The sequence below is a fragment of the Artemia sp. Qi Xiang Cuo genome, chromosome 3 (genome assembly GCF_049724085.1).
Source record: "Artemia sp. Qi Xiang Cuo chromosome 3, ASM4972408v1, whole genome shotgun sequence".
In the NCBI taxonomy this organism is placed as follows: Eukaryota; Metazoa; Arthropoda; class Branchiopoda; order Anostraca; family Artemiidae; genus Artemia; species Artemia sp. Qi Xiang Cuo.
This window is the reverse complement of record NC_142796.1, coordinates 80,646,680-80,659,708: the sequence shown is the minus strand read 5'-3', so window position 1 is coordinate 80,659,708 and position 13,029 is coordinate 80,646,680. Positions and strand designations below refer to the sequence as shown.

At 35.1% G+C, this 13,029-nt stretch overlaps 1 protein-coding gene across 1 annotated transcript in view; it reads left to right on the top strand.

The window, feature by feature from the left end:
* LOC148954604 (uncharacterized) overlaps positions 1 to 13,029 on the top strand; it is a 97,740-nt gene that overhangs the window by 71,622 nt on the left and 13,089 nt on the right. Inside the window, exons 10-13 of the mRNA XM_089086642.1 lie at positions 575 to 872; positions 1,843 to 2,096; positions 3,512 to 3,733; positions 4,784 to 5,033. Of these exons, the coding sequence (XP_088942768.1) occupies positions 575 to 872; positions 1,843 to 2,096; positions 3,512 to 3,733; positions 4,784 to 5,033 (1,024 nt within the window). The remainder of the gene's footprint in view (positions 1 to 574; positions 873 to 1,842; positions 2,097 to 3,511; positions 3,734 to 4,783; positions 5,034 to 13,029) is intronic.

Here is a 13,029-nt window from a genome sequence, read left to right as displayed (position 1 = left end):
TCATCAGCGATTCTTGTTACAAAATTTCGTCCCTTATGTCATTTTATGCCTATTTTTTACAAACAAATATTTATCTAAAAACCTTAGTAAATGTTTAGTATTTACCAGTATGAAAAACAGGTCGTCCCCGAATGGGGTGAGAGGATGTCTTTAGGAAAAATTTCAAGAAAATGGAAACTTCTTGGGAGAGTGTAAAGAGGGGTGCTTTGAATAAATTGGGATGGAGACGGAGTGTACGTAGCTCTTTTAGCCCCAGGCTGCTTGGTGGTGCAGTAAATTGCTAGTAGCAGTTAAGTAGTAAGTAGTAGTTAGTAGTTTTACGCACTATATCTCTGAGATTATAACCTTAAACTCTTATATAATACTTTACCAGTGGCGAGAGGTGCTATATGATATATATATATATATATATATATATATATAGCCTTTGTTTTCAAAATTGACTAGAAAATAGCCTTTGTTTCAAAATTGTTAGTCCTGTTAAGCAGTAATAATAGTGATCTAAATGTGATTAAAAAAATTAGTCTACATGGGAGTGGCGAGGATACCCCTTGTAAATATGCTTTGCTTCTAGTGAACCTGCCGAGAGAAGAGACTCTGACAGTCCAGGTATTAATATCACAATGAAGTCAAAGAAAGAGGAGGAGGCGCCTGAGCCACCACGTATACCATCTCCTCCCCCTACTCCACTATATGGCCAGAAGATACCATCCACAGTGCATACAACAAGTAAGGATGGAAATGATGATGTTCCAAGGCTAATGAGCCCATGGAAAATTGGGGATAGAATTCAGGTTTTACCCGTTGGTCCAGGAAATAAATTTTTTCCAAGGGAGTTATCTCCCTCCAGAAAAAGTCCAAGAAAGAATAAGGTACATATTTTACAATTTCATAAAGGTAGGTTTTACTAATTTTGATCTTAATTTTTTTTTTCCTGGTCTCTTGAGACCTTGAACTTCTCTTTTTTTCTCTTTATAACGACACCTCAGAAATCCCATTTTCTTCAGAGACGGGAAGAAACAGTATTTGTTTCAAAACGTCTGTTGCTGTTTCAACTATTTTCAGAAAAAAAAGAGAAAAATTAAATTAAATTTTTTCAGATGAAGATTAGGGTTTACTTTCATTATTAAAACTGAAAATAGGGAATTTTTGCATATTATACAAAAATAGTTTAACTAAAAAAACTTATATATACTTCTCTCATATCTGCGTATACATTGTAGCCATGAGCGTAGCTAGGATTTTTTCTCATAACAGACAACTGGCCAGCTATAGGTGGATATTACGTCAAAACTAAGTTTCAATCTTGATTTTGAGGATTTTTTTTTTGGTACGGGGCACTACTTTGTCGTATTCCAAAAACATGATTATTATTTTTAAAATTTGTCGAAAAATTTGTCGTTCATTCACAAACTTTAAAACAATGTTACTGTTTTTCTATTCGACCTTTGGTATGGGCAATTATACATGTAGATCAAGGACGTTGAAGTCATAGAATATGCGTATAATGTTCAACATAAATATAATAACAAGTACAGTCCTTAATTCTTCTGGTACCCAAGCTATTTGTGTTAATTCCACTGATCTAATACAGCTTCAAATTTACTCCCCAGTTGTATATAAAAAAATTGTTTGTTTGTGCTTACATTGAATAGACAGGTGCGCTTGAAATTTTGTAGATTTATCGTGCTAAGTAGGGCTATTTCCTGCTAGAATTGTTATTCACCAGAAAAAGTGTTTAAGTATCCCAGAAGCTGAGAGTTCTTTTAGCCTCGAATCGTTAAAGCCAGTTTTTGCTAGTATTCTGTATATTCATATATTCAAAACTTACTTCTGTTCCAGACTCCCCCAAAAAATCCTGTTGTAAATGTCATCCCTCCAACACCAAGCACTCAAATTTCAGCTCCGTTCAGTGGGAGTACAGTCAAACGCTCGCATTCATTCAATGTTATGCCTCGTGGTCAAAACAGCCAATGGAAGAAGGAAGATCTTATAAAGTCTCCGCCCCCGGTTCCGTCAAAATCTTATAGGAGCCGAAATTCGTTCAAATTTGACTCAAGACCAGCAGAACGGTATCAAAGCATGACTCATTTAAGGTATTATGTTCTGTTTATTTGTTTTAGTAATAATAATAATGCCATTCATGTGATTATTTAAAACCAATTGTATAATGAATATAAAATAAATATTTTGGAAACGTCACTAAAAGCATGTTTTGAGCTATTTATACAAGGCAATTGAGGTGATAAACTTGCTATGTCATATAAACTGCATATCTTAGGCAAACTGGGTAGAAATTAGGAGTTATTTATGTTACTGTTAACGCTATGGCACTCAAAATGTAGGCAGATTAGGTGCGTTTTAGGAGTTTCTTTTTTGGGATAGGAAAGGGGGAAAGGGATATAGCTGAAATTCAAAATTAATGTGTGAATTATACAACAATGAAAAAAATGTGGGAGAATTTGCACATTGTAGACTTTGGAGAAAGAACTGGCCACGGGCCTGAAGACCCTCCTCCATAAGCATATGCTTGAAGGGGATTAATTCTTCCTTAAACACTCTCCGTCGTAATAGAAATGTAAAAAAAAATGCAAACTTTGCTTCAATTGTGTTAGTTGATCAAATCTGGTATAAATTCCAAGACGGTTTTGCAAAAGTTTGCAAGATGTCAAATATCAAATGTTACAAATGTAACTAGAAGTCCGAAGAAGAAAGAACTCACTTCTAGGTACAAGATATTTGTCATTTTCTAGCGGAATAGTTCTTATTCGATTTTTTCAAGACTAATATTTTTTAGAGAAGAATCGTTTTGTATGTTCAACTTTTCTAGAAATTTTATTCATGATTTTCTGGTTGCCAATTTTTCCATTCTATGTGACTGTACTCATGTAATTTACGCTGTACAAAACATAGGCTGATTGTTCGCTTCTAGAAAAAAAAGGAATAAAATTCTATAGTTGTTGTTTGTCTTTTATAATAAATTTCTCTGACTCTAAAAAAAATAATAATAATCAAAGTCATTTTAAAAATGAATATTTTTTTCAATCGAAGTGAAAATTAAGGTATAAAATAATCGAACCACAACCTCTATACATTTTTATATATAGTTTTTCTTACGATAAGTTTTTATTAAGTTCTAGCATTCAACTCTCAGCTGTTGGCTGGAACGTAAGAAAATCTTTTTTCTTGGGGGGGGGGGGAGTTTTGATAAAATCCTAAAAAATATATGCATTACACGGAAAAAAAAGAAAAATGTAGGAAATCATAAAAATATGGAGGCTTGGGGAGAAGGCACTAAGATGACTGGGAGATCCCTATGCGTACTAAAACTAATTGTTGTAATACGGAAACTTCCTCATTGAATAACATATCAGTTTTGCATTGAGATGATTTTGGTTAAGAGAGGGATATGGTGTGAAGATGTGGCTTTTGTGAAATGATAAAGTGGAACGTGTCGGAAGCGCTGGTTTATATTCATCTCCGTTTTTAAATGAACTCCTATCATTTCTAGGGATAAGTTCAGTCCTGAAAGACAGGCCAAAACAAGCATCCGATTCCCTAGTGAGCAGCAACTAAACTCGTCAGACAGTTTTATGGAGAGAAGCAAAACTGAAACGGATCTTTATGCAACACCTGTTAAAACCCAGAGGACGAAAGCCACAAGGATTAACTCTTCATCTACAGGTCGTGAGCCACTTAAATCTGATGGTGACTCTACCCCTAGTCAACAAAGGTATAAGGCTTTCGCCATTATTATAAATCTTATTGTAACTATCATTATTGTTATTAGTATTTGAATGATTAACGCTTTTGTTCAATTGTTTTCTTTTCATATCTTTTTTTCCTTTTTTACTATTTTAACATATTTATATAAAAAGTAGATTATTGTTATTAACATTGTACTTTTGTTAGTTTTATTATGGAACTAGTTAAAATTAATTTTGTTAATAGTTTTAAATAGTTAAAATTATGGAACTAGTTAAATAAAATAATATTATTCTTTGTAATTCAGGTTTTTGTGCGTGTGAGGGTGAACTAAATGTATAGAATTAGGTCTTTAGTCGCACCAAACTCTTGGTAATGCAAAACATAAATGATGGATGCAGCTCTTCAAATACTTAGTTGATACAATAGGTTAATGCAGTTGCACAAAAGGTCCATAAATGACGTTCCAGTTGTTCACGTGTGTTCTCTGCTTACTGAACTGATCGAAAACTGAATGGTGACAAAACTATGATTGATGGAAAAATTCTGATTAGATTTTGATTTCAAAATAAGAAATCGAGCTAAGAAATTGATAACATAAAAGTTGTGTTCATTTGAACAATTATTTTTTTAAAGTAATACAATTTCACGAGACACGTACAGCTACTTGAAAACAATCATACAAAGTCCATTTTACTCAGGGCTCCGTGATCTCTTTACTTTAAATTCCACCACTTCCTCGGTGGAGCCCTCTTTTTTCTATCATTTTCTAGTAACACAAATGGCCAAAAACATCAAATTTATTCATGGTTATTTGCAGGGTAAAGTTTTCATACCAAACCAACTGGTGAAGTGGATTTGTCCTTTCTCCGAAATGGAGTTTTATACACATATAGTGTTTTACACACTTTTTCATCCGATTAAAGTCCAAGCAATTTTTTTATTCAAACAACACGCTTTGAATTAGCCCAGCCTTTTGCAGCAAATTTTATTGGTTTTAAAAGCCAAAGGGTCAGGACAAAAGCATCGTAAAGTCGCTTGATTTTTTTTTTTCAACAAAGTGCCCAGTATTTTCTAGGATACGTCGGATTAGTCCAGACTTTGAGTACGAACAGGTTTATAAATCGCCAAGTGGAATGAGAGAGATAAAACCAAAATATGCATACACTGATCCAGATGCTGTCAAGCCAATGGAGGAGCCACAGTTAACACCGAGACGCCGCTCTCCACCAACTTACAAGCAAAAAGATGAACGAAGAACGCCATCTAACCAAACCATGCAAGTGCCACCTCGCCCAGCTCCACCAAGGATTATAGCTAAAGTTACAGTATGTATTTCTGATCTTAAGGATAGGAACGAGAAAAAAAATATCAGTAAATTCTCTAGTGAAACTGTTTGAATAGTTTTCTTAATATTGAACCGTAAGTTTGAACCCTTCTGCGGTGAACTCACTCTGGACAGGGAGAATATTCCCTAATTAGAAATCCTTTAGAAAAAGTATTTTCTTAATTAAGAAAAATCATTTTTACCCAGGGATAAATTGAAGCCGTGGAAAAAAGGAAAAATACAAAACATAAAAAGCAAAACTTAATTTGAAAATTTTCCTATCAACGATATAATACTTTCTTTCATATCACTAATAGATTTCCAATCTGCTGAGCTTAGTCCCATTCCTTAATTAGCTGTTTCCCCCTCCGGCCTTGCTTGAAGTGGCTTTATTTTTTTGCTTGTCCTTTAATGTTTTACACTGTTAACCCGTTCAATTTAGTTTATTTTCTGACCTAGATTTGTTTTTTGTATATCTTATTTAGCTATAACATGTAAAAGTCATCAACCTCTGTGACGTGCCCTTGTAAAATCTCGAAAGAAAATGAAAAATTCTGGCGGAGATTTTGAATTGAAAACCAAAAAGCTTGGCCCAATTATGAGACAAAATATCTAAGCAAAAAGTATTCCTAGTCATAATTGTGCCAATATAACATTTAGAACATTTGGAACATTTAGACAAGTTCCAAGAGTTCTTTCATTCTGTCATTTTTATTTTTGAGCATTTTTTTTCTGATTTTCGATTTGTTTCTTGTCAAATTAAAAAGACATATGAGACAAAGTATCGTAGACAAAGTATGTTAAAAAAAAAATGAATTCAAATTTCGGAAAATACTGTAAAATCCCTCTAGCTCAGGATTTAGGGATTTTTAGAAGTCTTCTGAATTTTGTAAGGAATTTCTAGGGTGTCGGCCCTAGAACATCCTCTTCCGATCCAAAAGGAAAAAAGGACAGAAGTAGTTTCCTGCCTCATTCTTCAGAAATTGGATAGTCTGGATCTGCTATAAAGGGAACTAATACGGAGCACGTAATTTTCTTAAGTTTGACCATAAGCTCATTAGTAATCCGTAAGATGGCCAGCCTGAAGGGGAAATGTAAGCCAAATTTTGGTCTGAAAGGCTCTTAAGGATCTTTTGCACATTCGATTCTGAAGCGCGTTTGTTTTTTATGAATGTTTGCCTATGCTGTGTAGAACCTTCTAGGAGATGTACAGAGGTACTGCTCAATTCAACCAGGACTTTTAGTAAAGAATTAATTGTTTATATCCTGCTTCTAACTGGAAACTTTTGTTTATTTTTAAAAAACAATATTTTGCAGGGGAAGAACTTTTATCTTAACTTCCACTGTTATTCAATTTTTTTTAAACAAAATTCTGAAAAATGAACATGGATTCAACTGCATTTTTCCATTTTCGAATAATTCCATTTTCATACTTGGTCAAAAATTATTTTGACCAAGTCTGATCTCATTAATTGAAGCACAGTATGAATAAAAAAAAACATTTTACTATGTTTAATGTTTAAACATAATCATTTATGTTTAGATGTGCTTAATTTCATTATGGTTAATTAACGTTTACGTTGAGATTCATTTCGATCGGCTCCATCCAAATTATTCCGCTATTGTGGCGCTTTTTGCAACTTTATCATTTCACTATAGGTTTCAATCGGAGTGGTTTATTGGTCAAAAGTAAACTATAGGGCGGACCAAAGCCAGCCGTTATAATTCATTCTTGTTTAGCATGTAGTTTTGACAACTACGGTATATGGAGATTTTACTGCGATGTATTGAGCCGACGGCTTTCTGATAAAATATTATCTTCAAAATATTAATTTCAAAATATTGAAGTGAGATTGAAAAAAGAAAGAAATAACGGTTGAGGAGTTTTTGGCACCTAGTATTTTTTTCAGGTTTAGCTGTAAATCTGAAAGGCTTGTTTTATAGTCAAATTACCAGGCTTTCTCCTTCAAGGATGCTTGCACAATATAGTTGACTCGGGTTCTTGGCTAGCCATCTTTAAGGTGATCGAAAAACGTTGCAAAAGAAAATAATTTCTATAATTTCACATTGCTTTTCCATTTACAAAAAAAATAAAGAGAGAAAAGTCGGGTTTTATTTGAATTAAGCTTCTTCCACTGCTTTATTTAAATTAAACCCGTTTTTCTCTCTTTAATTTTTTACAAAAGAAAGTATTTTTCTGCAATTCGAAAATTGTTTTCTTTTGTAACGTGAAAGACGTGATTCATATTTGTACCATAACAAAAGGATTTTAAATTTTAAATGCTAGTTTTAAAGTCAATAATCTCTATGTTGTTTTCCCTGTCGGTTAAGTTTGTAATTTTACAAAAAAAACATTTGTTGTAAAATAAAAAATTTCATATACATTCGTACCAGACCGCCAGAGCCTGAACATTTCTTTTAAAAAATATACAGATTTAGAAGTACAGGCCTCAAACAATGTGGTAAAGAGAGGTTGACTGTAGGCACTTCAGAGGCATATTTTTTTTTTTCAAATTTCAAATCATTTTGAAAAGGCAAAATCACCTTCTTACCGTAAAAACTGGTTTACTTCGTAAGGAGCCAAGCATAGACGATATTGCGACATTTTATGCCAGAGTCGCATAAAAGTCACGCTTGTCGACAAAAAAACAAACTTTATGAATGACTAAAGCGTATCGAAGTGGGAGGAGTTGCCGGGTTTGACCCCTCCCCCTCCCCGAAATTTTCGTCTTAATCGTAAAAACGCAACAAAAATGTAATAAACTCGTTTTTTAAGTTTTCTTGTACCCCCCCCCCCCCCAAAAAAAAAACTCCCGCCCCAAAAAACAATTCTGGACACGCCCTTGCGAATGATATGTGTTTTTTCTTGATTTTTTTTTTAGTGTCAAACTCGTATTTCAGAAACAGAAACCTAAGATGGCAAGAAACTTGTCAGACAAGATTGGAACACTCATTTGTTTCCAACTATTCTTGAAACTAAATAACAATTTACTCGTTGAGAAGAGTTTCATTCATAGCTCATATCATAGTTTTAGCACCAATAACACAGGACATATACAACAAAGCAAGTGTAACATATTAGCAAGATGCATATTCTTATTGTAGGCTAGTTTACGTCTTTTGGTTTCACTAAGCGTAGAAAGTAATGTTATTTTTTTGGTAGATAAAAAATTAAGAAAATAAATATCAAACGGTTTCTTTGTAACTAGCTATTTTCAGATCCACCGTTACGAAGAAGCTGGAGGCAGTCAGGCAATGTTCAAGCAGGAGGGGGTTGTGACAGATGCCTTAAGAACATTACAAGGGGCATTAAAAAAAATTACCAATAAAATAATTGTTTGGTTATGCTGATTCCAAAAATTTCGATTTCTTTAACTTTCATCTTCGAAAGTTACGAGCCCGAGCAAACTCATCGAATTAAAAAAAGGGGATAAACACTCCCAAAAGGCAAGCTATATTCACAAAATTTTCAGGGGAAAAGATGAGTTATATATTCAGGGGAAAGGGATGTTGTATAAAAGCAAAGGTGATATATGCATACTGCTACTAATGCTATTTCTAATTATTTCTATCTACATCTTTAGAACCCAATAGTCTGAATAATATATAGTAAGCAATAAAATGTTTTTATCAGGAATCCCTTTTCCTCCCCTTATCTACATCTTTACCAAAAACTTGGTTAGTTATTCAGATAAGAACGATTATTGTATTGTTCTCATTAAAACTTCTTTGCCCTCTCTTGTTTCCACAGCCTCCCTGTCCCTGTTTCTGATTTTTGGCAATCAGTAGCTACCCACTAATGACACCAAAAATTGCAAAAAAAATTGGAATAGCATGTGATCATTGACCTTTTAAGGGTCATTCTTTTCAAAGGATCATGAGTTTCTTGTCAATAAAGAATATTCGCTACTGGTGCATTATATGGACACTTATAAAAAGTCAAGTTTGGTTAATGCTAATGAAATAAAATATGATGAATATATAATAGTTTATAAACAAATTTGGGCTATATATTTGCACATTAGGGGGGGGGGGAATAGGGGGGTAAAGCAGAGCATATATTAAATACGTAACCTAACCTAACCTTAGTATCTTTTTCCCCCTTGAACCCCAAAAAACAACAGTTTAAATATCGTAAACGCAATGAAAACTACTCTTTACATTCCATTTCTCAATAGCAGTCTCTTGAAAATAACCAGTCTGGCGGGTTTAGCGGTCTCTTGAGAGTAGCCTATTTGACTGGTTTTTCATGACTGGTTTCCTTGTACATATAAAAGTGTCCATATAACGCACCAGTACCGAATATTCTCATTTTCAAGATGATTAGTTTAAGGTGATTGAAAGCCAGTCAATACTCATTGATAGCCCACTGCCTGCTGTACTATATACCTGTTAAATTGCCAAATTAAACTAGGTTACGTTACTTTGCTAAAAAAAAAAATGAATTCCAGAAAAGAAGACAAAAACAGCTACTATATGTAAGCAGCTACCGAAAATTTCGGTCTCTTTTGTTCCTCAGAAGTTCTTTTCTTATAGATGTTTCTATAACACCGAAGAGATACAGTCATGTTTCGTTGTATTTACCTGTTTTTATAATGAGACAGCCTTGCTTGTTTAATCTGCCTGCCTGTCAAGCAAAAGGCTGAGATACTATGCAGTGTTGACATGATCATAGTTTATTTGTTATTGAAAATAGACTTAGCTTAATTTAAGAGGATGGCCAATAATCATAAGTAACCATAAATAGAAAAAAAAATTATGTTTATATCAGAAATAATTTATTCACATAAAATGATCTGCATGATTACCATTATATTGGAAACACATTTTAATATTATGATGTTAGAAACTCATTTCAATTATCTGCTGCAGAAACATAAACATGTGTTCTATTTATGACGATTTTCATTTCTTCATTCCGCCAGAACTGAGCTATACACAAATCTAAAATTTGCAGTAATATTTGTGCTTGCTCTTCCTTTCTTCATCCTTGTCATCAAAAGGTTTTTAGTGCAGTAAAAATCACAAAGACGGACAGACTTGACTTGACTTACTTTGACTTATGTCTCCTGCCGGGCGCTGCTCGGCGTAGAGAGTGACGTTTGCCTCCTCCATCCACTTCAGTCCATGGCAAGCGTTTGCACATTGCTCAACCTGATATTTGCCATCGTCAGGAACTCGGACAGGCTGTCAGACCATCGTTTTTTCGGTCGGCCGCGAGGTCGCTTCCAACCGGCTTTGACAGGGTCGAAGTCGTGGATTGTTTTCGCAGGTATGTGTGGAGGCATTCGAAGTAGGTGTCCGAACCATCGTAGTGATCGCTCGGCCGCTATGGTCGAAAACCGAGACTGCTTGGTGAGCTGCAGCAGCTTCTCATTGCTGACGAAGTCGAGCCATCGTAGACCTTCGATCCTCCTCAGGCTCTTCGACTGAAAGACATCAATTGCCTTGAGGGTAGGGGCTAAAGCTTGCTATATTTCAGCTCCATAAAGCAACCCAGAGCCAATGAGGGTGTTGAAAATCCGCAGCTTTGTTGTGCGACTGATATTTGCTTTTCGCCAGAGGTAACGTTTCAGTCTGCTCTTGGCAGAAAACGCTTTGGACATTCTCGTTTGTAGTTCAGAAAGAAGCGAGTCATCGGAAGAAGTTATGTAGCCCAAGTAAGTGAAACTTTGGACAGATTGTGGTCCAATGCTTGTTGTGCTATCTAGGCTAACTGAAGGATTGGCAGCTGGGAAGGAGGGGTCTATGGCCATAATTTTTGTTTTAGTCCAGTTTATCTGCAGTCCTACTTTTGCAGCCTCTTCTTGTAGGATTCGAAGCCCTTCCAACAACTGCTCCATGGAGTCCGCCAGAATGGCCAAGTCATCGGCAAAATCAGCATCTGTAATGACACGATCTCTAAACTTGAGTCCAAAGCTGAGACGTGAAGTAGTCCTTGTCATAACGCAGTCTATGATGAAGTAGAAGAGCTCTGGCGCCACTGCACATCCTCGCCGCGTTCCTGTCGTGATTTGGAAGAACGGGCTGCGCCGGCCGTTCAATTGAACATAGCTCTCCGTCCCATGGTATAGAGCTTTGAAGAGTCTGCAGTATTTCTCAGGGAGGCCTGCCGATTCTAGAATCCGCCAAAGAGCTTCTCGGTCCACTGAGTACAAGCTAAAAACAGAAACGTTTATTGGAACTCTGAAAAAAAAATATGGTCTGTTGCGGGCCCAAGAAAGGGCCAAATGAATTTGTGGGACAAGCAGCTAATTTGTGGGACAAGCTCCACATGAAAATAGTCAGGCTATAGTCAGGCTATATATACAGGCCATATAAATAGTCATGAGAATAGTCAGGCTTTAGCTATCATCAGAAAAAAGAATGAAAGTGTCAAATCTGATTCTGACTACAATTAATTCATTTTATCAATATAGCTGGATTCTGAGGCAACTAATGGATTGTTCATATTGGTGTAATAAGTAGTGTGACCTTATAAGCAAAATTGCCAAAAATTACCATAAAAAATAAATATTATTTTATTTTGACAACCATATCCTCTGACGTGATGACACAACCAATTGAGCACCTGAACGAGCATTCGTTTATCCTGATGCGTAACAGAAAACATAATTGAAATCTATCTCTCTTAGTCGTCTTACTACATCCTATATGAAAAATTGCATACTACTACATTACTCAAAAAACACCTTAGGCAACTTTCTTTCCTTAAAGTTTATATTTTAAGTAAAATTTTTACAGATCTGTCGACACACAAATTTTTCTTTGTTTTAATATTTTTATTAACATACGCTCAATATGAAAATAAGTCAAATTAAAAATAAAACCCTGTCTTTATTATAGTTTTTTTGCAGACAAAGTCGGCCGAGTAAAAACAGCTTTTTGTTCATCAAAAAACAGACTTTTCTTAAAAAGAAAATTCCAATGCACCTGATCTGGCTTTTTGAGTCTTCAAAAAGTATCAATGAAGATTAGGACTTCTTGATGAAGTTAAAAACATGAGGGACTTTGCCTGGAAAAGACATATTGATAACATTTCTTTATGCTTAGAAAAGCGACCGGTTGGATATCATTCATGCCAATCCATTTTACCGATTCAAATAAAAACGAGTATCTTGCAAAAAAAGTAATAGAGAAGAAAAAAAATAATGGCAAAGAAAAAAAAGTCTCCAGGACCCGGAATTTGGCTCAGGAATCCATCAATCAAAATCAGACTTAGCAATACTAAAATAATTGTCTTAAACATCTAAAGAAGAAATTTGGCACAATTAAATGTTCTTGAGTTGCAAAATAAGTCGCCTTGAGCAAATGCTATGAAGAGTCGACATAACAAGGCTTTATTAGGATTCTGAAAGATGCCAGAAAATGGGGAAATCTGTAAGGATTTTGGTGTTGAAAATAGGGGACTTCTAGGGATTTTTCACCATTGATTTAGGGATTTCAAAAATATGAAGTGGAAACATTGCTCAGGTGACCCAAAAACAATTTGACATATCGGTGGAATGAACTACGTATAGACTGTCGTGAGTATTTTACAAAGGGAGCCCAGTCTGATTGAATGAGGGGCTATAGAACAGTTACATAGCCGAATAAGCAAGAAAGGCTTAAAATGGCTCATGTTAGAAACGAATAATCCGTAAGACTTCCGAAGACGGGAGCAAACGCGAGGAATTAGAGCTGATCATCTGCCCTTTAACGTAGATGCAACAGGCAGGTGCAAACACAAGAGATACTCACAGGGTTTATTCCACAGCATTGGACTAAACCCTGCATGATGTTGACCAAGATTGGTTAACACCAATGTTGACAGGGAGGCTGCTTAATAGCTTATTTTTAGAACTGTTGAGGAGAAGGAGTTGAGTTGGAAAGGGCTTTTCCTCCAAAGGGAATAATTTTGTTTTTTTGGTTCTTTTAACTTCTTAAGAGTTTGAGAATAATAACTCGACACACAAGCACTATTTTCCTGAAACATATTCACTAAAATTTATTATCTC